General features: G+C 38.2%; 2 protein-coding genes across 5 annotated transcripts in view; one reads left to right on the top strand and one right to left on the bottom strand.

Annotated features, from left to right (window-relative positions):
- The window catches only part of lig3 (ligase III, DNA, ATP-dependent), a 33146-nt gene extending 18229 nt beyond the window's left edge, over positions 1–14917 (top strand). Inside the window, exons 12-21 of one of the 2 annotated variants that reach the window (XM_041801130.1) lie at positions 278–365; positions 454–531; positions 668–791; positions 3527–3669; positions 3831–3905; positions 4324–4470; positions 7388–7538; positions 10530–10618; positions 10775–10858; positions 12482–14917. In XM_041801130.1, the coding sequence (XP_041657064.1) occupies positions 278–365; positions 454–531; positions 668–791; positions 3527–3669; positions 3831–3905; positions 4324–4470; positions 7388–7538; positions 10530–10618; positions 10775–10858; positions 12482–12715 (1213 nt within the window). In that variant the 3' untranslated portion in view covers positions 12716–14917. The remainder of the gene's footprint in view (positions 1–277; positions 366–453; positions 532–667; positions 792–3526; positions 3670–3830; positions 3906–4323; positions 4471–7387; positions 7539–10529; positions 10619–10774; positions 10859–12481) is intronic. The other variant, XM_041801129.1, reaches the window with a different exon arrangement.
- rad51d (RAD51 paralog D) overlaps positions 12575–27264 on the bottom strand; it is a 41567-nt gene continuing 26877 nt past the window's right edge. The window contains exons 8-11 of one of the 3 annotated variants that reach the window (XM_041801132.1): positions 20838–20908; positions 20148–20318; positions 17071–17213; positions 12575–12708 (exon numbers count right to left, since the gene is read on the bottom strand). In XM_041801132.1, coding sequence (XP_041657066.1) covers positions 17112–17213; positions 20148–20318; positions 20838–20908 — 344 coding nt within the window. In that variant the 3' untranslated portion in view covers positions 12575–12708; positions 17071–17111. Of the gene's footprint in view, positions 12709–13041; positions 13117–13518; positions 13642–17070; positions 17214–20147; positions 20319–20837; positions 20909–27264 lie in introns of those variants that run through there. The other 2 variants (XM_041801133.1, XM_041801131.1) reach the window with 2 other exon arrangements.

Below are 27264 nucleotides of genomic sequence, written 5' to 3'. Positions count from 1 at the left end.
TCACAGTGTATTACTATGTCAATATTTTGTCCCACCCCTAGAATTCACATTGTAGTTAGCCAGTTGGCCTTAGTGATGATCAGTATACCTATGGTCCCGATAGAGGGCTCTGTGTGTTGTTATGAAAATACTGCATATTGACATTTTTGACTATTTTGAACCCTGAAAATAAAACAACCCCAGTGTTTTCAGGTGTCATATTCCAATATTCTTAAATGTATCTTTATACCTGTTAAGCTCTGCTCACTGTCATGCATTTTTCCATCCTATCCTCCAGGCCTCTGTGTGAACGCAGAAAGTTCCTGCATGACAACATGGTGGAAGTCCCAAACAGAATTCTGTTTTCAGAGATGAAGCACGTCACTGTAAGCCCCTTTCTTCGTTTGGCTTTCTGCTGTCTTTGCACACCTGTTGTAGCTCTCATTAGCTAATATTTGTGTGTCTGTGCTTCAGAGAGCAGCAGATCTGGCTAATATGATAACTCGTGTCATCAGAGAGGGACTTGAAGGCTTGGTGCTAAAAGACATAAAGGTCAGTGGGAAATATGTTTTTGATTCATGAGATCTCTGGTGGGTGTAAACAAGTAATACTTATTTTAATGTAAGGCTAATTTTCTTATGAAGTAGAACCAAATAATGCTAAAGAGGTCTTTATCTTTGTGTCACAGGGCAGTTATGAACCAGGTAAACGTCACTGGCTGAAGGTGAAGAAGGACTATTTGAATGAAGGGGCGATGGCTGACACGGCCGACCTGGTGGTGCTCGGGGCCTTCTATGGAAAAGGCTCAAATGGTCAGTAAAGCCTTGAACATCCACAGCAATACTTAGATTTCTTTATACAGCATATTTATTTGCACGTTGTATTTTTTGTACTCTCATTTGTTGTGTGACAGTTTTAATGTCCTTTTTGAGCTTTTGTACCTTCATCAAGATAAGGAGTGTGACTCTGGGGAGACTAAAATTAGCCAACACGGGGCAGTTTTCCTATTTGTTTTCATTTTACAAATACACTGAACATATCTTTAATGGTCAGGGGGGCTTTTTTACTGTGCACTAATAACACTCAAGCAAAACTGGCAATAAATATGTGTTTTCATTGCTAAAAAAGAATAATAAAATGAAGATGAGACCTGCACACTTGATCTGTGCCACAAAAATTTGAATAATCACGGACGATAGGCTTTTTATGAAGGCCTGGGTCCAAGACTGAATATTAAAACATCTAAGTAAAAGTGTGGGTCGTCTTCTTTTTCTTGCTGCTGTTTTTAAATACCCTGAACCACGGCAATGCCATATTGTTAACCCCCTTTAGCAGTCATTTAAAAATACTTGAGAAATCTGAATGCAATTAACACAGACAAAAATGTTGACTAAATTAAATTAACAACTAAAGGTTAGAATTTTAGTGGAATTAATGCCTCTAGTCATCAAAACTGAACACCTGTGGTTAATACTCTGGTGTCTATGGGTGAGAGGAGCACTGGCATCCAGTTGTAGTGTTTGAAAACAGGATTCCTGTGGATCCTTAAAATGCCTGAAATTTGACTTTGAATTTTAAAGAGTAACCAAACCCTAGAGTTTCGGCTGAGTTGCATCTACCCTGGAATTTAAGTAAAATGCCTTTAAAACATTATGGTGTGCTGTGAGGGCTGTGAGGGATGAGGAATTAGACTCCTGCTGTCCCTTATCAGCCACAACATCATCCAGTCTATTCTGCTTTTCATTGTTGGACATAATATCATAAGTATTAAAGGTAGACTTACAACAAGCTGCCTAATGATATATTGTCATGTAGAAGGCAAAAATTTCTATATTATTCATCTGACTTTAAGAGCACAACATTACCCACAATCCTTGAGTATCACAGCAACGTTCCTGATTGGCTGATCTCACCCCTACATGTAAAACTTCCACATTCTGCTATTCCTAGTGAAGTTATGGTAGTTTTCTGACCAAAGACAGTCTAGTCAAGTCAAAATTTATTTATATAGCATGTTTAAAACAACCTCAGTTGACCAAAATGCTGCACAGTCTTGTATTAATCACAGTATTAATGACAAAGAAGGCAATAACGCAGAATGAAAAAATAATTTTACAAAAAGCAAAAATAAACAGTATAAACAAGAGCAGAAAATATGAAGATGTCAAGGCTCAACTTTTATTAAAGGTGCAGAGTGTAAAATTGAGGGAAGTTAGCAACATCGAACAGTCAGATTCTAGATTGCTGTGCCCACTTCTGGCAGTAATTGTGGCAGCCACTGAAATGAAAAAGAGTTTCTATCATTTGGTTCCTTCTGTGGTACCGTATAAACATGTAAGATGTAAAAAATCCATTATGTCGGTGTCCATGTAGGGGAACAACCCAATGTATGAATGAAAGTCTTGCTCTAAGTCGGGATGCACACGGTTAAATGGTTAAATTTGTTTAGCAGATTAGCCGGCACAAGATTTATGAGTCGGTTCAACTAATTTCCTATCATTTTTTATGAACAAGAGGTCCATAATGCTCTTTTAAACTGTAATGAACCTTTCGCCTCTAGAGGCTGCTGTAGCTTCAGTTAATGGCCGCTGCCTTCCTGTCTGTGCTTTCCCACGGCGCTTCACCGGATGTAAATGTGGGAAGCTCAGTGATAGCAGCAGTTAGTGTGTAGTAGGTGCAGCGCGGTATGACAGTTTTTTAAGTAGTAAATGGAAATAAAGTGGCTGGTGAGGGTTGAACTCACTTGTAACTACTCAACTGAAGTGAAAAGAGGCCACATATCAAAACATGATACCAATCTGCAAAGAGGAAGGATTGCAGCGCTAGCTTTTAGTCTTAGCTATGCTGTAGAGAGCATACCAGGCTCACATCACACCCGCTGACACAATAAATGAGCGTTTAAATGATTTAGTAATTTAAATGAGTGTTTAGCTGAATGGGGAAATGAACGCTTATAGACAAACCCTTAGTACTAAGTTATTAAAAGTTCAAAATTTTGGTGATTCTCAGCTCTACATGACTGCTTAAAAACAGGTGATCAGGGCATCCCTAGTACCTTAAATGGTCCAAAGACTAAAAGCAGAGATGATGAAAAGCCTGGTGTACTACATAATAGCATTTTATGTGAAAAATATGCAGATAGTGCACTAGAAGAGGGTGTTATTGGGTAAATTACATAAACAGACGAGATATGAAAGTCATTGAGGAGGCATGGTAATGAGCATATTGCTCAATTGAAGCATAAAAAATGCATAAACAAAGGTACAAATCTCAAAGCATGGCTAATGAAGACAGCTCATGCAGTGTGAAGACAAGCTAATAGAGCAGAAACAACAAATCAGATGAACCACTTGTCATAACAAACTGCAGGACAGATTACAAGGGGATTTGGAGAGGCAAGCTTTGCAAAGTGAAGAGAAATTTTTAACTGTGTAGGCGTACATATTTAAAGGCTGTGTTGGGATATTTTGCGGGTCAGAAGTGTGTCCACAGATAGCACTATACCACCTTTTCCTCCTAATGCTAAGTGAGCTCTTCCACCCACCAGGGGGCATCATGTCCAGTTTTCTGATGGGCTGCTACGACCCAGACTCCAAGAAGTGGTGCACAGTCACAAAGTGCTCCGGGGGCTACGATGACGCCATGCTGGCCCGGCTCCAGAAGGAGTTGGATGTGATCAAAATCAGCAAGGTCAGAGAGGATCCACTTAGCGGTCTGCCTGTAATATTGAGCTGATGTAATAAAGTCCAAAATTAATCTTTGTGTCTCTGCGTATGCATCTCTTTGTCTCTCTCTCTCTCTCTCTCTCTCTCTCTCTCTCTCTCTCTCTCTGCCTGTGTCTCTGTGTGTAGGACCCAAGCAAACTCCCAAGCTGGCTGAAAATTGTCAAGAACTATTATCCAGATTTCCTTATTCGGGATCCTGAGGTGAGATCTGACTCATAAGCAGAGGCTGCTCATGCAAAGCCCAGATGTAAACCATTAGGAATGAATTTCAAGCAGCTACTGCACGTCTTCTGCAGGAAAATACCCAAACAAACTGCTCTCAAATGTACTGAAATAACGACCACCCACGCTGCTGAGCTCGAAGGTGTTTTCAGCCCGCATATTTACTAAAAACAGTCGAAGATGAAAGCAGTTCACAGAATGAAACATTTGATTGAAATGACCCTTCCCTGCCTTGTATACCTGGGAATAGAACTCTGAAATGACATCCGCAAATGTCTTTCTATGGAAAGTAATAGTCAGAGTGTTTTTCCCCCGAATATGGAGTTAGAATTGCTTTTTTATTTTATGGAGCAGCAGTCGTATATTTGCCTTGTCCTTTATGTTTCTTCTGCTGCAGAAAGCACCTGTCTGGGAGATCACCGGGGCAGAGTTTTCTAAATCAGAGATGCACACAGCTGATGGCATCTCCATTCGCTTCCCTCGGATGACCCGCATCCGTGATGACAAGGACTGGAAGACGGCCACCAACCTGGCCCAGCTCAAAGTAGGATATCACCGTTGTATTTCAAGTACTTGTCAGTAGTCTGATGTATTGGTGTTCATGACATTTCCTGTAAGTCTTAAGTCTACAATAAATAGAATTTTTGCTCTGAAATGTCTGTATTACTTTAAAAATGACCACTGCTTTGTTATGCATACAGTGCTTTGAGGAAGTATTCAGACCCCTGTCACTTTTTTCAATTATGTATGTTTTAATTTTTTTTTTCTCTACACTCAGTAGATTAATGACAGAGTAAAAACAGAATTTTAGACATTTTTGACAGTATATTAAAAAGAAAAACCTGAACTATCAAATTCGCATACAGTGCTTAACAAATGTATTAGACCACACTAACCCTAACCCAAGTAAGGTTTATGTCACAGCTGCCCTAAATTAACAGAATTGGTAATTACCAAAATCATTTTTTATGTTTCTGCAATGGTTAATACACCAATATGTAGAAGCTCTTTAACCCAAAAAATAGAAAAAGCACATTAAAAATAGTAAAGCACATTAATATTTTTTTTAAGTGTATCAAATTATAGTTATTTACTTGCATTCCTGAAGAGAAAAATTAGTTTTAGTGGTTGAATGTTATGCTTGATTAATTTCTGACTTCTCAGAGAAGCCCAGTGAGCCGGCTCAAATTTGGGTAATTTAAGTTTGAAATTACTAATTCCTGTTCAAAATGGTAAAACGTGGAGAGCTCACTGAAGATGAAAGAGTCCACATTAAAGCACTTCATGATGCTGGATGGTCTTTGAGACAAATATGACAGGCGGTCTAATAAATTTGTTAAGCACTTTAAGTATTCAGACCATTTACAACAACACTTGAAATTTAGCTTGGGTTCCTCCAATTTCTCGTGATCTTTGCTGAGGTGTTTTTACACCTTGATTGGAGTCCATCTGTTGTTTGGACATGATTCAAAAAGGCTTACACCTCTCTATGGAAGGCCTCACAGCTGACAATGAATATCAGAGCAAAAACCACGCCACGGGGTCAAAGGATCTGCCTGCAGAGCTCAGAGACAAGATTGATGCAAGGCATAGATCTGGGGATGGCTTCAAAGAAAGTTTGGCACAACCAGGACTCCTCAAAAAGCTGCAAGACCAAGAACCTGATGGTCACCCTGACTAAGCTCCAAGACAGCCATCAATACAAGCCCCCACCAATCTGGGTTTTATGGAAGAGTGGCTAGATAGTAGCCAGACACATAAAAGTAGGCAAAAAGAAAAAAAGTCATGTGAAAGCTGTGGGCTTCATGTGTTTTGCACTGAGGAGAGGCTTCCATCTAGCCACTCAAGCCCAGATCAGTTGGGGGCCTGCAGTGATGATTGTCCTTCTGGAGCTCTGTCCCATCTTTACAGAGGATCTCTGGAATTCAGTCAGAATGACCAACAGGTTCTTGGTCACCTGTCTTGCTAAGGCCCTTCTCCCGGATTGCTAGTTTGATTGGGCAACCAGCTCTTGGAAAAATTATGGTCATGCCAAACTTCTTCCATTTGAGAATCATGGAAGCCGCTGTGCTATTGGGAACCTCTAGTGCTGCAGATATTTTTGTAGCCTTCCCAGGATCTGTGCCTGTCAACAATCCTGTCTCTGAGCTCTGCAGACAGTTCCTCTGACCTCATGGCTTGGTTTTTGTTCTGATATACATTGTGGCCTTCTATAGAGAGACATGTGCTTTTCCAGATCATGTTAAATCAGTTTAATTTAGCACAGGTGGACTCCGATCAAGGTGAGAACATCTCAACAAAATTAATGTGAAATCGGAGGAACCTGAGATTAATTTCTGTTTTTAATTTGTCATGACTGGGTACTGAGTATATATTCATGAGAATAAAAAAATGTTTTGGGTTTTTTTTACTGTGGCATCCTGCTGCAGCATAACAAAACTGAAAAAAGTGAAGGGAGGGCTTTCTGAATGCACTGTAATAGCAGCAAAGGTCACTGTGTTATAATAAAAATCATGTTTTTAGGGCGCTTATGAGGTCACACTGTTGCATTGATTTTCGTGCTCCCTGATATTGATACAGCATTTTAGGTCTCATGAGAGGCATTTCCAGTACTTGCATCAGTATCCAGTAGAGTCTTTTAAATATAAAAGCCAAAAAGTCCTACATAAGTAACTGAAACCAAAACATGTTTCTCCCTTTGGTTTTTTAACAATGAGCAAAATGGTTGGTTTCTAACTTTGCTGGAGAAATAAATTGAAGCTGTACTTCATATTAAAAAGGAAGCTAGTTTTTGCCTTGTAATTACTGTGAAGGCTACCCGATGTGAGACAAATAAGTATTTTTTTATGGACTCTGTTCTCTCTGATACCCAATAATCCATTTTAGGTTTTACTCCAGGCATTTCCAGTTCTTGCATCAGCTTTAGAATAACCCTAGAAGTGTGAACATAGTGAAACATTTATTGTATTTTATTTTAACATACATAAATGACTTATTCAAAGGCATTACATTAAAAAGGTTTAACTTAAACTGCTGTTTCCTGAGAATAAAAAAAATCCAACTTAAAGACATCTTAGAAATCTGATCCCTGCTTCATACTGAATTCCTTAAGTGTTTGTCCCAGGATTGTTAGTTTATCATCTTCATTTTTCACCAGGAGATATGATTGAAGATGGGTTAGAAAGGACAATTTGATAAAGGTGAGGGGAGGAGTGGAATAATGAATCCTGCTGTTGAACAAAGCTCCACCATGACCGCAGGAGTTAAGTGATTTAAAAGACGAAGACCAAATTAGCAGTCAGGGTTTTCCTCCAAACACTGATGAATGAGTTGAAATATTGTCTGAGGCAATAAAACCCGCCTGCGCTAAGTTATAGCAGCCCCAGTCTTCAATCTCTGCTGACACAGAACATTACATCTCTCAGCTGACGCCTGTGTTGTCATTTCATCACTCTGCTCAGGAGCTCTACCGCATCTCAAAGGAGAACTGTGACTTTAAAGTGACAGCCGGACCGTCGACATCCAACGACGACAAGGGCTCATCAGGAGGAGACAGCGGAGGAAACTCCCCGTCAGTCTCGTCACGTGGAGGCGCAACACCCAAGAAGACTAGTAAGTAGAGACCACCAGCAGGGAGCCACAGCTTTTCTATTTCCATACATCTTTATAAAACAAGTGACACAGTGTGTTCATGAAATATTGAAGCTGCAAAACCTCGTAAAAAGGAGTGATGTTGGCCATAATTTTTTTTTAGATTTGGGCTGCATCTATCAGCTATTTGTATATTCAGCTTGCTGTTTTTCATTTCACCTGTACAATTTAAGAGTGTACTTAAAAAATCCATCACAATTTCTTGCTGAGAAATTTTCTGTTTTAAACTTAAAAGCTATTTAAATAACTATTAAACTAACAAAGAAGAGCCAAAACTTGTCATACTTTTGCAGCAGTAAGACGAAAGAAAGACCAGTGGTGCTCAACTGGTGGGTCGGGACCCAAAAGTGGGTCACGGGGCTGTTTTCAATTGGTCACAAGCTGGTTCCTGGAAAAAAAAAAGGCAAAAAATCTAGAAGTCCTAGGCTGATGTGTTCATATACATTATTTTAATCTGCTTTGCTTGAAAAGGAGTAAATTCTGTTTTTTTTCTTGAGGTAAAAAAAAGAGAAGAAATTTGGGTCTCTGTGGTGGTGGGTCCTTTGGCTGGATCAGTTGAGAACCACTGGTTTAGACCAGGCAGAATTTTATTTCAACCCCTGAATGTCAGTGTACCAGTTTAGATCTAATAAATCTTCCTTTTACATCCATGAATCAAAATTCTGAACTTGCTGTTTCACCTTGCATTTACGTGTCCAGCTTTGTCATAAGCCAGGGGTGTCAAACTCAATCTCAGCAGGGGCCAGATTCTGGATTCAGGTCCAACCTGAGGGCCTAACAGGGTCACCTTTTTAACCATAAACTCTCAACCTCATTTCACCAGGAATAAAATATGAAAAAAATGGTAGCACTGATGATAAATAATTTTGTAATTTAAAAAATTAAGGGGACGAGTTTAAAGGCTCAAAATCTGATAAAAGTAAATTTATTAGTCTAAAAAGGTCAAAACATGAAATTGGAATTGAAAAATAATAAAACGCAAATATATTAGAAAGAAAGTCAAAATCATGAAATTTAAAGTCAAAATACGAATCAAATTTTTAAATTGAGTCTAAAAGGTCAAACTATTGGATTTTGAAGTCAAAGTCAGGAGTTGAAAATATGAGATGAAATTCAAAATAATTAGTTAAAAAGGTCAAAATATGACTTAAAAATTAAAATTATCAATCTAAAAGTTCAAAATATTATATAAGAAGTCACAATTAAGAGTTGAAATGCTCAAAGTACGAAATAAAAAGTCTGAAGTCCTAATTGTCCTAATTGTGAGATGCAAAATTGAAAATGTGAAATTAAAACACAAGTTAATTTATTTTCCCACATTCCTGACTTTTTTCTTATTATTTTTACTTCTTACTTTTTCAGATTGTATGACTTAACAAGGATATCTTAAATCATCATGGATAAGTTGACATTTTCATACTTCTGCAGACCTCATACTGATGGGCCAATTATAACAAAAGTATGATACAATCTTGCGGGCCAGATTTAACTGTTCCTCAGGCCGGATATGGACCCCCGGCCTTGATTTTGACACCCCTGCCATAAGCGTGCTTGTAAATACATTTGTCTATGTGTGACACATGACTGGAGGGACCACTAGAGGGCGCACAAGAAAGCTCAGGCTGTTTACAACTACACGATGTGTGGGATATAAACTCTAAACTGGGAAACAGTGAATGAAATGTGTTTCAAAATACCACTTTAATACAATTTTTAAGCAGTAATTTTATGGTCTACACATCAGGCAAACATTCATGTTATTTTTTCTAGAATAATTTGCAAAAAACCCAACTCTCAGTGTTTTTGTATATGTATGATACAAAATTTCATATGGAATTTGTAACGAGTAAAAATAATCACAAGTAGACATTTTTTCACAATTATTCAGCCTTAGTTTAATCTACCAAATATTTTGTTCATTTTAATATAGAACAATTTGTTGCTTGTTTGTTTAGAAAAAACACAAGATGAGGGACTTAAAAATATTGCATAATAAATTGTAATATTGGGGATTTAAAAAATCGCAATAAGATTATTTTCCCAAATTGTTCAACCCTAATGCTGCATCCTCATTCAAACAGATTCTTGGGGTGCGTTGCAGCCATGATGTGTCCAGGTATTTAAAAGCAAAAAAAATATTCAGCCACGTACTGAGTCCTAACAGCATGTGAACATCTGGTATTGACACTCACTGTCCCACTGTACGTATCTGTAGAATATTTATCTCTCTGCTTTACAGTTTCAGGTTTCCTTCAACACGTTTACAGTTATGTCTAGCGCTTTAATTTTGAATGTGGAGAAACAAAAATGTAGTTTGTATTAATTAGCCTTTTACGGCAGTGAGCTGAATAGCATTGCCTCAGTTTAACATGTCATAACATTTCAAACACGGATCAGGATGTGATCAATGCACTATTATCTCCACTTTGTAAAACAAGTCTAAAAGCTTCACCGAGGGTGCCGGTGCAGCTCAGTGGGTAGAGGAAACACCCATGAGCAGAGGCTGTGGTCCTCAATGCACTGGTTGCAGTCTTGGTGCATGTCTTCCCTCAACCTTCTTCAGCTGTCCTATCAGAATAAAGGCAAAAAGCCCCCAAAATATTCTTTAAAAAGCTTGGTTGAATGAAAAAGGTGCAAGAAAACCCTGAAAACATTTATGTTGGATTCTCCCATTGTCTTGTCAGTCTCCCTCGTCCCTCATCCTCATAAATGCAAGCCAGAAACAGGAAACTAGACACAGGGCATGGGATTAAAAAAAATTCCATGCGATTTAAATCAGTTATAGGAATCAATTTTCAGGAAAGGCACAGACAGGTATGTTTTTTTATTTTACATTTATTTCAAATAAAGCAAACAAAAGTCATCAATACAGACAAGATGAAGGACTCAGTGTTATGTCACTGCATGCTGTAGACTTTGTTATAACATCAGAACCGTGCCCTTATTTCACAGGCAGCAGCAGCAGCAGCAGCACACCCAAACCAAAGGCGGTCAAATCAGAGCCTCGTACTCCTGGCTCAGAAGCCCCCAGTGCCAAGAAGGTATGTTATTAACTGTTCTACCTGAAGTTTGTTCAGATGACTGATGTAACCTTGCATCAATACAGTAATCCAAGCAAGCAGCTCGATGAGCAGATGAGAGCGGCACAGACTAAACTTCTTGCAGCAGAGCTGAACTCCTCTGTTTTTTCCAACCAGGTGAAGAAGACTGAAAGTGTTAACAGTAACGGACAAACCAAAACAAAGGCAACGTCTCAACTGCTGGAGCCCAGGAACGACAAGGTAGGCCAACAAAATATTTCTCTACATTTAACTGCAAGGAGATTTTTATTTTTCAGAGATTACTGATGACATATATACAAAATTCTGCTGCAGCATAGTTTCAGTCGTAAACATGATGAGGTAATTGCTGAGATTTGGAGGTTCAGTGACACAAGATGACAGATGCTATACCTTTTTTGGGGGTTAAACAGAAAGCTGCATTTTTTTCACCATTTCAGAAATTAGTTTGGTGGGTAGCCAAACCAAACAAACATCCAAAGCCAAGAAAATAAACCACAAGTGATGCTAAATATGCAGACAATTTATGTTGAAAGCAGTCTGCTTGAGCCAACTGGTTACGCAAGAATGGCAAAGAAAGGTAGCTGGAGACATGTCAGGCAAAATGTTGAACAGGGCTCCTCTCTGCTGCTTTTTTGCTATTTAATCATTCTTATTAATCCTTACATCGTTACTGTTTTTTATTTATCTTCTGACTTTAACATTTGACGTTTTTTACATTTACACTTTTAGTATCCACATTGAAAGTGAGACATCTTGAGTCCTTCTGAAATATAGAGAAGATTCATGGCTTTTCATCAGTTGAATACTTTTATATTTAGCTTATACTTGCTGGGTTCTCCATCAAAATGAATAGGGGTAAATGGAAAGACGGGGTCTTTGGCAGTTTTCAAGCTCAATACATGAAAAGATTTGTTATTAAAGGCTTCAATCTAGTGGCCAGTGAGTAAAACATAAAAAGATAACTTTTCTGAACAGGCATTGGCATTGCAACATTAAAACAAAACAACAAAGTTACAGATGTATACAAATGTCTGTACAGACTCTCTCCATAAAAGCAGACAAACAACCCCATCTTGTAACCGAAATGCCATAAACTGACATCACATACCTGATCTTAACTTTAAAAGTGCTGTCAATACTTGAATGTGTAAAGAATCTGTTAACAGACAGGCAGACCTCGGGTCCTGCTGTCACCAAGTGATCATTGAGAAGAAACACAAAACCAGTCCCTTATTTCCCTCTTTCACTCCTCTCTAGTTTCAGCCCAAAGCCAAAGAGCTCTGCTTTTACACTCTTGTAATTAAAGAATGAAAAAAAAATACTATGGTTTTTAAATTGTTTGAAGCACAAAATGCAACACAATCATGTTAAGTGTTGCTGCCTCTGTTTTTAATCTACTGCCATTCAATCTCAGAGCCTGTTTTCACCCAAAATGGGGGCATGGACAATCTGGAGAGTGGGAATGATGTTTGACTGCTTTTATCAATAGCTTAAACCAACAAAAAAAAAAAAAAAAAAAAACACAAAAGGTAGATAAGTGTAAGAATTTCTCCTTGGTGGTGGACTATTTTGACCAATTGGACAGAAAACATTTTTACAACTTGAGTGTTGGTTTCACTAAACTTGAGGTTCTAATATGACAGCATCCTAAATATTATTCCAGGTGTTATTCAACAAGATCTTTACAAATATCAGTAACCAAATGATTAGTGTCAGACATGTGAAACCATATCCTACAGCCATATTTAAACAATAACATTCAATAATTGTTGATTTGATTGAGTATTTAAGGTAGACTGCTGATGTTTGTGCTTCTGCTGACTGTTTACATTTTTCCCATAGACACTGCTGGACATCTTCAGTGGGGTGAAGCTGTACCTGCCCAGCTCAGTGCAGGACTTTGACAAACTGAGACGGTACTTTGTGGCGTATGATGGAGACCTGGTAGCGGACTATGACGCCGCCTCAGCCACACACACGCTGGCTGAACCTGACGAGGACAGTCAGGCCCAGAAAGTCTCTTCCAACTGGATCTGGGAATGTATCCGCAAGAGGCGTGTTGTACCCCCCTGTTAATGATGGACAGCATGTTAATGTCTGTTTAAGCTGCGGCACATCAGTGTAACTTTACTCTAGATCTGTGTAAACCACATAAACATGGTTGATCTGTGTGGTTTGCAGACAAAGAACAAATAACACATTTTTTTAAACCAGGTTGGGGTGATTTATTATACTTAACATTTCCAATTAAACTGATCTCAGGTCATTTTTATTTATTCCAGCCAAGGCTTTCTGCTTGGAACAACAAAAATGGACTCAATAAGCTGTGTTTTCACCAAGCAGTCTGGTTCAGATCAGTGTATGCAGGGACTTCGCGCTTTGTAATTTCCTTTTCTTTTTCATGTTTAGGTCATTTATGGATGTCAGTATTGGTGCAGGACAGTGACTCTCTCCAGACTCTCTCCTCTGCTCTCTGTCTGTAACAGACAATAACATTGACCCGGCATCTTTATGAGGTGCTAGAGATACAAAAAAAAAAAAAAAAAGAAAAACGTATTCACCAACAAGTGAAAGCTGAGATAAGTAAGCAGCAGGCAATGGGAGACATGTCCTCTGCATCGATCAAAAAATGTGTCTTCCCTCATCTCTGCAGAGGTTTTGATGTGTTTCTAGCTTATTTAGAGCGCCATTGCTGTAAAAGAACATTTAGGAATTAACTGATCTCTCCAATTTAAGCTAACGGGACATAGGCACTTGCTCTCCTTTAATTGCCTGCCTCACTCTCCCTCCGTGCTGTAATGTAGGATTCTGGTTGGATTGATACAACTCACTTCAACATGAGCTGTCATTTATGAAAAGTCGGGTCTAACCTCTAGTTTCCACATACAACAGCTGCACTGCGATCCAACGGCCAATCGCTCCCTCTAGTCAATCAGTCGTCCCACTGCTCAGTATGGCACATCTCTGAAATGCCACTCCACTCCATTGGAGACGTTACAGGTCTGTTTTTATGAAAATATATCCCGTCAACTTAAAATACAGCACAATGCATGGACGCCCGATCATAAATCATCACTATATCAACAGTACGTCTTATCCTGTTGCACAAGCAGAAGGTCATTTGTGGGTCACAGAGCTAAAGTGGTGCTAAGGAAAGGTTAACTTTGAGGTAAAATGCAACAGAATTTTACAGGAAACAACAGTCTTAAAAGATTCATCTTTTAACTTCATAATGTACTCACCCATGGCTGAAGCAATCAAATCATGGAATTATGTTGAAATGAATGGCAAATCAACCCCAAAATGGCAAAATAATCTGCATTGACATGCTATTCCTGCATAAACTCAGATTCTTCCGTGATCTCCACAGAGGCATCTTAGCAGTTGTATGTAGAAATTGTGGGTAAGCGCATGCTCCAGGCAGAGAGCTAGTTCCTCCTTTTTCTGTTTTTTTGTTGTTGAATAGACAAGTAGGCCAAAATGGTACCAGATGATGAGCCATTTAGGCGCTAAAGGATCTGGATCTCTAAACTCCCATCACTACAAACAAGGTTGGATGGATATTATTAAGAAAGATCAGGGTTAATTGGACTGAACTGAACCAAACCACTTGGGCGAAAACAAACAATATGTATACATTTAGTAATGTGGACTTTAGCAGTAATTGGAAAATTAAGAACTCTGGTAATGGATGAAGCTGATTTACTGATATTTGTGAAAAGGGGATTTTTGTGTGCTAATGGAACTGTACTGTAGATGTAGAGTCTTTGTATGAAAATTTTCAGTAGTTAAATGAGCTACATGAGGACTGTAAATCCTGAAAAGCATTTCACAAGGAGCATAAACTCAGCATAAATCAGAGTCCTGACATGAAAAAGAGTAAGCAGGGGCTCCATCAGCACTGTGCATTATTTTTACTGCCTTTGTTAAACATTTAGCGAGGTATTAAACCTTGCTCATGAACTGAGAGAAACCAAATGTGTCTGCCATTAGAAATAAACAAAACACTGATAAAGACAATAAAAGTGTCTCACTGAAATCACTCTAAAGCTGGTATTTTCTGCTAATTTTCCACTTAAGAGTTGCACCAAATTGCACTGCAGCTCCTTGCAGTAAAAAGGATTCATGCAATGTTTCAAAACATCATATGAGAAGCATTAGGACAGCTCTCCTCCCACTAAACTAAATACATTTTAGCCTAAATCATGAGAATTTCTGTACAATCCAATGAAATGCTGAAAGGCTTCACTGCAGCCTCCTGCCTCTGAATGGCTTTCCAGGATAATTCAGATTTGCCTCTTTATCCCTGGGATACTGTAGGCTATGAGGTGGCTTAATTAAATGTTTGAATATCTTGGAGCTCTGAGGGGGCAAAATCTGCATGAACCTGCCGTGCTTCTGCCTAAAGGAATGAAAAATAGCATGAGAGGAAGGGCCTTTCTTGCCTCTTGCAGCAGATTATTAAAAGAAGATCTCAAAGGAGTATTCTGCCTGTGCCATGATCTGAAAGGGTCCATTTTGGAGCACTTAAAGATTAATCTAATTAAAGTTACAAACCAGGCACCTAGCAGGAGTCTTTTTGCTTAGAAAGGGGAATCCTGGTATTTTAAAATCTTGCCCCTCTCTTTGACATACTTAGGGGTCTAAATGTCTAATGAGTCAAACAATTTTTGTATCAAAGTATGTCCCCTAAAAATGCTTCATTTTTCTACTTTAAGGCTTGAATTGATAAAGAAAATAACCTTAAAAAGACATGGTAAACCAGCTCCCATATTCTGATAGATAAAATGATATTTTGTTAACTGCAGTGTTGAGAAAATAGCTCCAACAGGCTGTGGGCGCTTACATCAAGGTGTCATTTGATACTTCATGTGCATGAAAGGATTTATCATCACTGGTTGACTTCTGTCACAAAGATAAAAATCAGAAGTAATGATGAACACATAGAGGTTATTCCTCTGTGTACAGCAGGCGTGTGTGTTTATGCACAGAGCCATAGTGTGACAGAAACTAACAACAATGGCTAAGTATTCTGGATGTATTAATGCTTGTTAAGCCAACAATTTCCTCAACTACAATTTCTAGACTGCCAATGTTTTAAGGGTTGGCAGTTTTAGCCTGACTTTGTTGGCTGCATTGCAAATTCAGGGGAAAATTCCAGTGATGGTTTGAAAGCATCAAAACACTTGGAACCACAGTATAATTTGTCATCAAGTAACTTCTAAAGGTGCCCTGCCTACCCTCTGCAAAACACATGAGAACATTAAGCAGCTGATTAAAAGAAAAAACATTCCTGCTGTTGTCAATATGATTTAAGATGCCTTCTCACAGTCTACGAGGAAAAATTACCCCAAAGGATTCTGCTCGTGGTTCCTTTCACTGTGGGAGCTTTCTAGAGCGGTGGTTCGCAAACTGGGGGTTGCGAAACACTAAGTGGGGGTCGCAAGATGCCATCCAAGAAACAAAGAGTATTGTTAAATGGTTTTAAATTGTGTATTTTGCACATTTCTGTAAAAATATATGCATGAAATTGGTTAAATCAAAAATAGAAACATGGTCATTTGTTTACAATTATGCTGAAATCAAAGCAATGTTTGAAAAGTCCTGCACATAATGATTCTTGAATGTGCATGGCTGTGTTCAACTATGCCATAACCACTCTTTGGTGCAGTGGGGGTCCCCAGTCTTCGTTGCCATTATTTTGGGAGTCGCAGACCGAAAAGCTCGGGAACCCCTGGTCTAGAGTATCGCAACCAAAGTATCAAACATGCCAGAAATCTATCCAACCAGTCAGGAGTAGCTGGTTGGGTCGTAGTTGGCAATTATATCCCACTGTATGCATCACAACAAATGCTGCACAATCCGACCCAAAGTAGGTGGTGATTTGCAAGTTACTTGTGCAACTCAAGATTTATGGCAGACTGGATGAAGTTCACATAGTGAAGGCCTGGCTTTAACAGCCGTTGACCCCACTCTGAGATTTTACGTGGTTTCCAGCTTCATAGCTGAGTTGCTGATGTTTCTAAGCGCTTCCACTTTCTAATAACATCATTTATAATTGACAGTGGAGTATCCACCAAGGATGAAATTTGACAAACTGTCTTGTTGCAAAAGTGGCATCTATCACATTACCACGCTTGAAGTCACTGAGCTCTTCAGAACGACCCATATAGTAGCACAAATGTTTGCCAATGGAGACTGCATGGTTAACTGCCTGATTTTATACACCTGGCAAATGGTCTGATTGAAACAACTGATTGACTGTTGAGGAAAAATTATTTTACTCTCCATTTAGTTTAAGTAAAATAACATGGGCAGGCGTGACAACTATGCAATCATCCCAACATGTGTAGTATAACATGGAAACAAACCCTTATGTAGATGCTACAAAGATGCACGTTTTGCACATATGGCCAAAAACATTCACGTACCTCTGATGGAACATGCAGGCAGAAGATTAGCATTTCTCTCATCAGGAATCAGTCTCGTCAAGTTTTCTCTTTCCTGAGGACGCTGTTTCTTCTTTAGAGCGACTCCACCACTGCAAGTCGAACTCTCCTTTGATGCAACACGGCTGAGAAGTAGAGTAGATGAAAAGTGTTGATTTCCTAATTAAAAAACTTAAAAAGCACATACATATGACTCAGCTGCCATCAAAAACATCCTTTTTGCCCATCTCCGTTCTGAATATGCTTTGTCAAAACAATTCTTTGTTCCATCAGGCTGACGACTTTTAAATTCCAAAACAGACAATGTATAATTAATGCCAGACTGTATTTATGAGAAGCAGCAAAAGAGGACAAAGACAGGAGAGAACGTCGGAAACAAAAACAGTAATTCTGTTATGTTGTTGGTAATAATATACACTTAAAAGTCCACTAATGTATTCATTCACACAGCAGCTTCTATTGTATATTTCACTGCAGCTTTGTCTTTAAGAAACTTCAGGCTCCTATTATTTTTAAAAACACATCAGCGATGTTCAGAGACATAATGCTGGTTGATGCATTTAAATGACATTTACTGTTATGCAAAGAGCAGTTATACTTAATATATAGGGGAGTTTTGGAGGCTACATTTGAAGAAACAATGACTGCCAAAATATACAAAAATAGAAAAATTAAAAAAACAGAAATACTGATTTAAAAAAGCTTTATTGAGAAAGGGGATGAAAAAAAATATTCATTTAGGCAGCAAATGGGAAGTTAAAGAGAAATCATTCACATACATCTTTCACATTAATAAGCCATAATATTTTTAGAATTAATCAAAGTATTTTAGCCAAAAAGTCAATAGACCATATAAACTTTATTTATGTGATCCATGTCATTCCCATTGTTATGTCAGAGCTCAAACAATGTTATTTATTTTCAGTGGTTCAAGTCTGGCCAGCATTATTTCATGACTCTTTATCTTCAGGATTTCCAAAGAAAACATCCTCTATATCTTTGCCAGATGTAGTATTTCCTTGTACATAATGATGGCATAAATCAAAAACTAAACATACAATGGGGTGAAAGCAACCTATACGTGTGCCAATGCACATAGGTTAAAGTCCTCATAGCAGTCAGCCGGGGTTTGGCACCAACCTGAGGTCCTTTACCACGTCACCCCGATTCCCTTCTCTATCAACTGTCCTGTTCTTCATTTAAGGTATAAAGGCCAAAAAATCTTGATAACTTTTTAAACATAATGTAGCCCACTTCTCGCCACATGACAGCTGGGATTAATTCTAGTCCCCAGACCCAAAAGGAGACAGGTGATATGATACTCCTATATCCTTACATTTGAAGAAGCTGTGACTTAAAGAAAAAGAACTTTTGTAAGCTAGTAATTAGTTGCTTTTTATGACATCAGCAGAAAGATAACTTCAATGTACAAAAGCTTTGAAGGGAAGTTTGAAAGAGAATAAAAAGATCATTTGAAGAAGAGACTAAATCAAAAGACTTTCATGATCAGTAATGACCCTTGTAGTCTACTATGAGCAGCCAGAAAGACGACTGTCAAGCATCAACTTCACTAACAAAGTTTACCAAAGGATCTGAGGTTTTATAGAGTTCATGTCTGATTTTATTTAAATCTTTTTACTAGTGCTGTCAAAGGATTTAAAATAATCAAATTATTAAAGGCTCTTTATTCACTTGATTTTAATAAACCACCTGTGCTGATAATATGAGGTTTGCATAACAGGTGAGTTTACTACATAGCCCTGTTTCTAGCTAGTATATAAATTATATACATATTTATTTTATATGTTAAGCAGAAAATCTGACTTGAAATTCTCTTAATGATCTCAGAAGTTAGGGCCTAGGGAGAGGACAAACTTCTTTTTTGGGCCTTAAGTTAAAAAAGTTTGAGAACCCCTGTCTTAGATAATCTTGCAAAGCAGATGGATACGCCAGTTTCCGTGTTTCTCACTGGCGGATCCATCTCGCAAAGCTCCCATCTCAACATTTTGGGCCCGGTTAGAAAGTGGCAGGACCAATCAGTGCCGAGGGGCAGTACTTTCGGGCGCAGCAGAGTCTTGACATAAGCAAGCAGCAACAAGAGGCCGGTGCAATTATGGTGGAAGAGATTAGCGTGAATGCTGCTAAAGCGTAGGTTTTATCAGAACTTGACGACATTTCTTCATTAAAAGAAGAACAAAGAACAGCATTGAGTTAATTTCTTTTCAAAAGCACTCCTCGTAGCGGCTACAACGTCACGTGTTTTGTTGCTCTAATTGGCCCGTAAAGATGTGACAGACAGGGCGTTCATCCAGTCGTCCTCTGAGTTTTTTTTCCAAAGGCTCTGCCCTTTCTCAAACACTGTCTATGAGAGATTTTCCAGATGGATGTGTGAAACAAACCTATCTGCCATGTCAGGTTATGTCTTAGATAGATTAAATGATAAAAATCAAAAAGCCATGGAATGTTTGGTGTGTGTCATCAAGTTTACAAAACTACTGTGGAAAATTGTTTGAACAGTGATGAACAGATGAGGACAAAATTAATATCCCCCCTATTAAAGTGTCTTTTTTTTTTAAGTATTTCCGAGTGTTGTTAAACAGAGCAAGGAAATTTTAACACTGCTTTTCCAAACACCATTGTTTTAGCTTATAAATTCATCCTCATCTGTATGATTATTTGCATAAAATTAGCCCTTTTATTTTTAGTTTGGTTTATACACCCAAATTAATGCATTATTTTGGCAGCCCCACTTTTTACTCCCAGAATGTTTTATTAAATCTAAACAAACTGCTAAGGGTCCTGTGTAAAAATAAAGCAGGGTCAAATTGTCTTCTGTCACAGTCTGTCTTTGTGAGTTTAAATGAATAGAAATCTTGCTAAAGGGTGTTTTTAAAGAAAAATTAAGAGCTTATTTATGAATCCAGACAAGATAAAGCAAGCAAAGAAACATCAAAGTCTCCATTTTAACAAGCCGTTTTGACATTTCCCCGTCAACCAAACTCTTCTGACAGAATCGACGCTGAGTTGAATGATATGCGAGTAAATGCTGCATGCACTACCTGTCTGGAAGACTTGATCAGTGTTGCAGAGCGCAGACTGGAGGGGCTGAAAACCGCTGATCTCTCCACCACACGCTCCAGCAGGACTCTGGTTCTGGGGATGTGACTCCATGACACGCCTAGGCCTGGCTGCACCTCCCCACTGCTACTCCTTGTGACATGGTTTGTAACCTGCAGGAGTAGACACGGTCATGTTAAGGGGGTTATAAACTCATGTCTTCATCCTGTTTTATGGTTTGACAGAAAGAGGAGACGAGCCCTAGAGGAAAGAACAATAAACAAGAGGGAAATTGAGATTGTCCCACTTTTAATCAAATGGGACCATCAAACAGCTAATCAAATTTTCTTTATCTTACTTCAAATAACTCCATGATTAGAGGAGAAGGCACATTTTCTCTGGTGAATGCTTTATAATTTGATTAGTTCATGTTTTGCATAATAAAATCCTGCATCATACACCTCAACTCACAAACAGATCCTTTTTTTACATTTTTATCATCAAAAATTGGTAACTTTTTGTTTTTAATTTGGTTTCCCACCAAAAAAAGCAAAATTAATGTTTAGTTTTCACTTCAGGTCCCAAAGCAATAACAAGAGGAAGTGTGAAAGGGTGTGTGCCGATCTTAAACTGACAGTCGAGATGCATTGTGCATTTAAAGCAGCAGACGTCAAGCACTGTGTCATCTTTACCAAAGCAGCGATGTTGAAGTCCTTTGCCATCGTCTTAAGAACTCCTGCCACTTGTATCATCAAGGACATGCCTGCAGGCAAAGCAAAATTATAGAGCGGGTTTGTTCGTGAACTGAATCATTGTAATGTCTTTTGGTGGTTGTTAATAAGAGATTCCAGAGTGATTAAGTCAGGCTGCAGAGGGCTGTTGTGATGTTTACAGTCTTTAATATTCCTCTGGTTGACTATAGCTACACAACAGCAGAGCTCCAGGGATGACAATGTCAGTCAGTCCTTGGCTTTGGTACACAGTGTAAATATTATTCAGACATTCATGGACCCCACAGGATGAGCTGGAATATCTTTGGAGATAAAGTCTTCAGTGCTTTGCTTTAATTGATTTTAGCTACAATAGCTGGCATTCCCAGCTGCTGATTTGCATACGAGATACAACATGAGAAGGCAACAAATGCAGTACTTGTGTGTGGTTGGTGAACTAAAAGAGAGGCAAAATGTTAGATTTTTGTCTTTGAGAGGAGCACAGACTTAATGATATGCATTTTAATTACAGGAGGGAGGCTATGTAAATACAGAGGAACAGGCTTGATTTTAAGTTCTGAATATTTCAATTTAAAGATGCTCTTATCAGAGGCTGAGTAAACAGCAGTTTTTTTATCCTAAAGAATAGATTTTAAAGTGGCTGTTTGAAACAGTTTTTCTTTTTAATAATGGAGAATAAATTTCTGGCCAATTATTACAACAAATTGTTTCAAACCTTTATTCCTTATGCCTTTATTCATGTATCTTAGAAAAACAGGCTTCCCAGGACCCACGTTTAAAAAAACATGATGCCTTGTTGTTTAAAAAATGCAAAAATGGGAATCAATTTTAAAGACCTACAAGCTACTTTCAGCAGGCAAAACAAGCTGTGGGCTGAAACACTTGACATGCATCATTATCCAACCACCAACAAACATCCTCTGCCTATTTAGACTGCAACATTTTTGGTCTCTCCCTCCGCTCTGCCATTGCCAACTCCTCATTCTGCTCCACTCTGCTGTGTTAAAGTCGGCTAAAAAGATAACTAAAAATGTGTCGACAACTGGTTTTCACTATTTGAAATACTAGACTATAACTATAAAAAATAGAAATTTGATATTGAAAACTCTCCCAGTCTCCCCTTCTGTCCCGCCATTGCCAGCTCCTCCCTGCAGTGTTCATTTTGTTAACTAAAAATGTGACAAATTATGAGTCACCAACCTTTTTTTCCAAAGGAACACAAGACTATAATTAAAAAACAGGTTTCCAATATTGAAAACTCTAATGAAAAGTTAGTTTTTTAAGTCTCTCCCTCTGCTCTGCCATTGCCAACTTTTCCCCTCATTGTTCTATTTTGTGGACTAAAAAAATCAATATTGTAAATCGATAACCTTTTTAGCATTAGGTAGAGAAGACCAACTAAAACAACAGATCTTGATAACAAAATGATAATAAAAACGTATGTTTTTCAGTCTCTTCCTCTACTCTGCCATTACAAGCTCATCCCAGCAATGTTAACATGGCAAAAATGTTAACAAAATCCACTGGGAAGATAAAATTATAAGAAATAATTTATGATACTAAAAACCTATGAAAAGAAAAAAAAAATTCCAGTCTCGCTGTACTCTTCCATTGCCAGCTCCTCCTACTGCTCAGCCCTTCAGTATTGACGTCAACTAAAATATGACATGATAAAGCATTGAAAACCCTTTTTTTAAATTAGGAAGATAAGACATATAACAAATATTTGATAATGCTGCCATTACCAGCTCCTCCCTGCAGTGTTAATTTTGTTCAATAAAATATATTAGAAATGTGAGTCTACAACTTTTTTATCCGTTAGAAATACAAGACTATAACTAAAAAGATATCTTTGATGATGAAAACTGATGAAAACAGAGATTGCCAATCTCTTCCTCTGCCCTACCATTGACAGCTCTTCCTTGCAGTGTTGATCTTGTCAACTAAAATATAAGGCTAGAATGAGATCCAACAACCTTTATTCCATTAGAGAGACAATACTAAGAAATAGATTTCTGATAGTAAAAACTCTGTTGAAAAGACAAATTTCCAGTCATTGCCAGCTCTTCCCTGGAGTGTTGATTTTGTCAACTAAAACATGAGTGAAATATCTGAGTTAACATTATTTTTCCATTAGCAGGACAAGACAATAAATAAAAAGTAGATCTTTGATGATGAAATCTGCTAAAAAAGTAAGATTGCCAGTCTCTCCCTCTGCCCCATCACTGCCAGCTCCTTCTGCTGTGTGGTGCTGACTAAAATATGACTAAAAATGTAATTTGATGACCTATTTCCATAAGAAAGACAAGACTATAACTAAAAAATACACACACATTATATATATATATATATATAAATAATAAAAACTCCCTCTGCTCTGCCATTGCCTGCTCTGTCCTGCAGTGTCAATTTCGTTGACCAAAAATATGACAAAAAAATATAATAGGACAACCTTTATTTCTAGTAAAGATGAGACATTGATTAAAAAATAGTTTTCGATGATAAAAACTCTGACAAAAATGTTAAGTTTATTTTCATCAGGGAGACTGAAAAGTATATTGCTGAAGAGTTGGACATTCAAAATCATATCTCTCTGCTGTGCCTATAATCTGACAATATTCATGCAGATATGAGGTGAGAGTAGGAGGAGCACATTTGTCTTTCTATGTAAATTCCTGTGTGAAGCACTGTAACAGAGAAAGCACGAGCTGTTAAGAAGTTTGAATCTGTTGGTCATCTGTACAGTCATGGATGAAAGTACTGGCACCCCTGGAATTTTTTCAGAAAATACACCATTACTTCCAGAAATTGTTGCAATTACAAATGTTTTTGGTATACACGTTTATTTTCTTTATGTGCATTGGAACAACACAAAAAAGCAGAAGAAAAAAGCCAAAATTGACATAACTTTACACAAAACTCAAAAAATGGGCCAGACTAAATTATTGGCAACCTCAACTTAATATTTGGTTGCACACTCTTGGGAAAAAATAACTGAAACCAATCACTTCCTATAACCTATAACAAGCTTCTTAAACCTCTCAACTGGGATTTTGGACCACTCTTCTTTTGCAAACTGCTCCAGGTCTCTCAGATTTGAGGGGTGCCCCCTTTCAACAGCAATTTTGAGATCTCTCCATAGGTGTTCAATAGGATATAGATCCGAATTCATTGCTGGCTACTTCAGAACTCTCCAGTGCTTTGTCTCCAACCATTTCTTGGTGCTTTTGAGGTATGTTTGGGGTCATTGTCCTGCTCGAACACCCATGACCTCTGACGCAGACCCAGCTTTCTGACACTAGGCCCTATATTGCGGCCCAAAATCTTTTGATAGTCTCCAGATTTTATGATTCCTTGCACACAGTAAAGGCACCCAGTGCCAGAGGCAGCAAAACTCATTCCATTTTTTGTAAACAGCAGAATGACGTGCTTTTCCAAAAAGCTCTACCTTTGTCTCATCTGTCCACAAAATGTTCTCCCAGAAGGCTTAAGGCTTAATCAGGTACATTTTTGCAAACTCTAGTCTGGCTTTTTTTTTATGTCTCTTTGTCAGCAGTAGGGTTCTCCTTGGTCTCCTGCCATAGCGCTTCATCTAATTCAGATGACGACATGTGGTCTGAGCTGACACTTTTGCATCCTGAGTCTGCAGGACAGCCTGAATTTGTGTGGAAGTTGACTGAGGATGTTTATCCACCATTCCAACTAGGGCTGGGCGATATATTGAGTATACCTGATGAGTCCCAGCTTTTGCCATGCACAATGTATAAAATCCCTATATGTTGAATATCCAAGTATAAATTATGTGAAAGTTTTGAGCTGTCAGTGTGCATTTCTCACTGGAGTTTCGTTCCTCCCATTGTCCCTGAACGCATCTCTAACAGCAGAGTGCTCTGCCTCTCCTCCGCCCATCCAGAAAACTCCTGCACATGCAGTGAGAGAAGCATGGGAGAGAAAGGTAAACAGAGCAGCATGGCGAGTTAGCCACTTGTTAGCTGCCTTTTGAGACGGACAAGGAGAAAGCGCTGATTCTGCAGCATTCAGCAGCCATTCAACTTCGAAAGGGAGGTCTAACTCACGCGGTATTCGTTAAAATACGCCATGAGATGACTCCGAGATAATGGCGGCAGTAACACAACATGTCGCTAAAGACATAAGTCCAGTGAAAAGCCAGGATTTTTCATAAAAATCTCATAGACACTTAATCCAGAATACGAGATTTGCCTGGGCGCGAGCATTTTGCTGAAAACTTCCTGCCAGAGTCATACATGTCAGAGGGAAGATGGCCAAGCAGCGGACAAATGTGATCCACTTCTCCACAGCTACGGAGCCTTATCTCAACCTTACAGTTCAAAACACTGACAATGTTAGTTAGTAGTTAAAATGTTCCTGCCTCTAGACAAGCTTTTTACCCCATGATCACACAGGAGAGTTTATTGAATAAGGTCTAAAGACGCTCTCATGTTATGAACTTGTCAGAAAGTGGTCCAGCGTTAATCAGCATCAGCTAATATAACCGCAGCTATAAGCCTGAATGGTGGACCAGACTGCAGGGTTTTAGCCTTTGGTTGCATGCATGATTGGTGAGTTCTGTGTAGGTTTGCTTCACCCTTAATGAAGGAAATAATCATTTTATAATCAGCAATAGTAAACATAATACAGAAAACATTTACGGACTTTCCATACACTGTAAAATACTGAGTATTTCATGATTTATGTATTTTTGATTTATTAGTAAAAGATTGAGTGAAGTCCTTTTCAAAATAAAACTGCTAAATTTGACTTTATATTGATTTTTACTTTCTGCATACAATTTTATTAAAAATCCAATAGAACAGTCTATACTTAGCACCAAACTAGTGTCATGTGGGGCCGAATCAAATACAGCTGCTGAAAGGCCATTTCAAAATATCGCAATATATATCGTGTATCGGGATATAGCAAAAATATATTGGGATATCAATTTTAGGCCATATCGCCCAGCCCTAATTCCAATTATCCTGCGTTGCATTCTTGTGTCAGTTCTTCTATTCTGTTCACATCCAGGGAGATTATCCACAGTCCCATGGGTTATAAACTTCTTGATTATATTACGCACAGAGGACAAAGGAGTTTCAAGATCTCTGGAGATGGTCTTGTAACCTTGAGATTGTTCATATTTTTCCACAATTTTGCGTCTTAAGTCCTCAGACAATTCTTGGCTCTTCATTCTCTTCTCCATGCTTGGTGTGACACACACAGGCACACAACACAAAGGCTGAGTCAACTTTTATACATTCTAACTGGCTTCAGGTGTGATTTCTAGATTGCAACACCTGTTACTGCCACAGGTGAGTTTAAATGAGCATCACGTGCTTAAAAATAAAATGATTTACTCACAGTTTTAAAAGGGTGCCAATAATTTAGTCTGGCCCATTTTTTGAGTTTTGTATAAAATTATTTCAATTTGGTGTTTTTCTTCGGCTTTTTTGTGTTGTTCCAATGCACACAAATTAAATAAACATGTGTACACCAAAAACATTTGTAATTGCAACAATTTCTGGAAGTAATGGTGTATTTTCTGGAAAAATTCCAGGGGTGCCAATACTTTCGTCTGTGACTGTATATGCCGGGGTAGTTTTGTATCAAGTTAAACCAAAATACAGTACCTGGTTAAAAAAAAATAATCTCTCCATGCTGCTGGTAGTAAAATTAAGATTCATAATATTGACTTTAGCTGCCCTCTTCATCATCCTTGTTCAAAGCAGCCAGAGTCGAAACACTCAAACTTTGAATTAAGTCCCATGAGTTAAAAATATTAAGTGTTGAAAGCAGCAGGATAAAAACTTAATTGAATAATAATTGAATAATAAAAGAACATGTTACATTATGATACATTTGCAGCTTGATATGATGTGATTATAAGTGCTGTTGTAATTCAATGGATCTAATAAATGAAAAACCAGAAATAAAATAATAAACTTACTGTTCTTCTTAGGTTTCATTAACAAAGATCTATTTCTTAGCTAGCCTTAGGCTTGTCTTACTCAGGAAAAAAGGTTGTTGGTGAGCAAAATTTAGGCACATTTTTGAAAAAAGTTCTAATATAACCCCAAAAGAGACTGTATATTAGTCACAAAGTTACACCTAGTGAAGAGTATTGTTGTACTATCAAAATGTGGTAACTTTGGGTAATGCTGTTGCTTTACTTAGAGGAAATGACAAATACTTGTGTGTTGTTTTTTTTTTTTTTTTGGCTCCATTTGCCGAAAAAGATGCCTCACAAAATGTTCAGTAGCTACAATTTATGTGTAGGTTCTCATTCGAACAGGTCATGGTTCTCCAAATCTTCGTCAAGGGGGCAACTGGAGGCTCTTGAGATTCTAGAACCTCAATTGGACTAGCCAGTATT

The sequence above is a fragment of the Cheilinus undulatus genome, linkage group 12, assembly GCF_018320785.1.
Source record: "Cheilinus undulatus linkage group 12, ASM1832078v1, whole genome shotgun sequence".
In the NCBI taxonomy this organism is placed as follows: Eukaryota; Metazoa; Chordata; class Actinopteri; order Labriformes; family Labridae; genus Cheilinus; species Cheilinus undulatus.
Note: the sequence above shows the minus strand (reverse complement) of the source record. Positions and strands in the feature narration are given on the sequence as shown.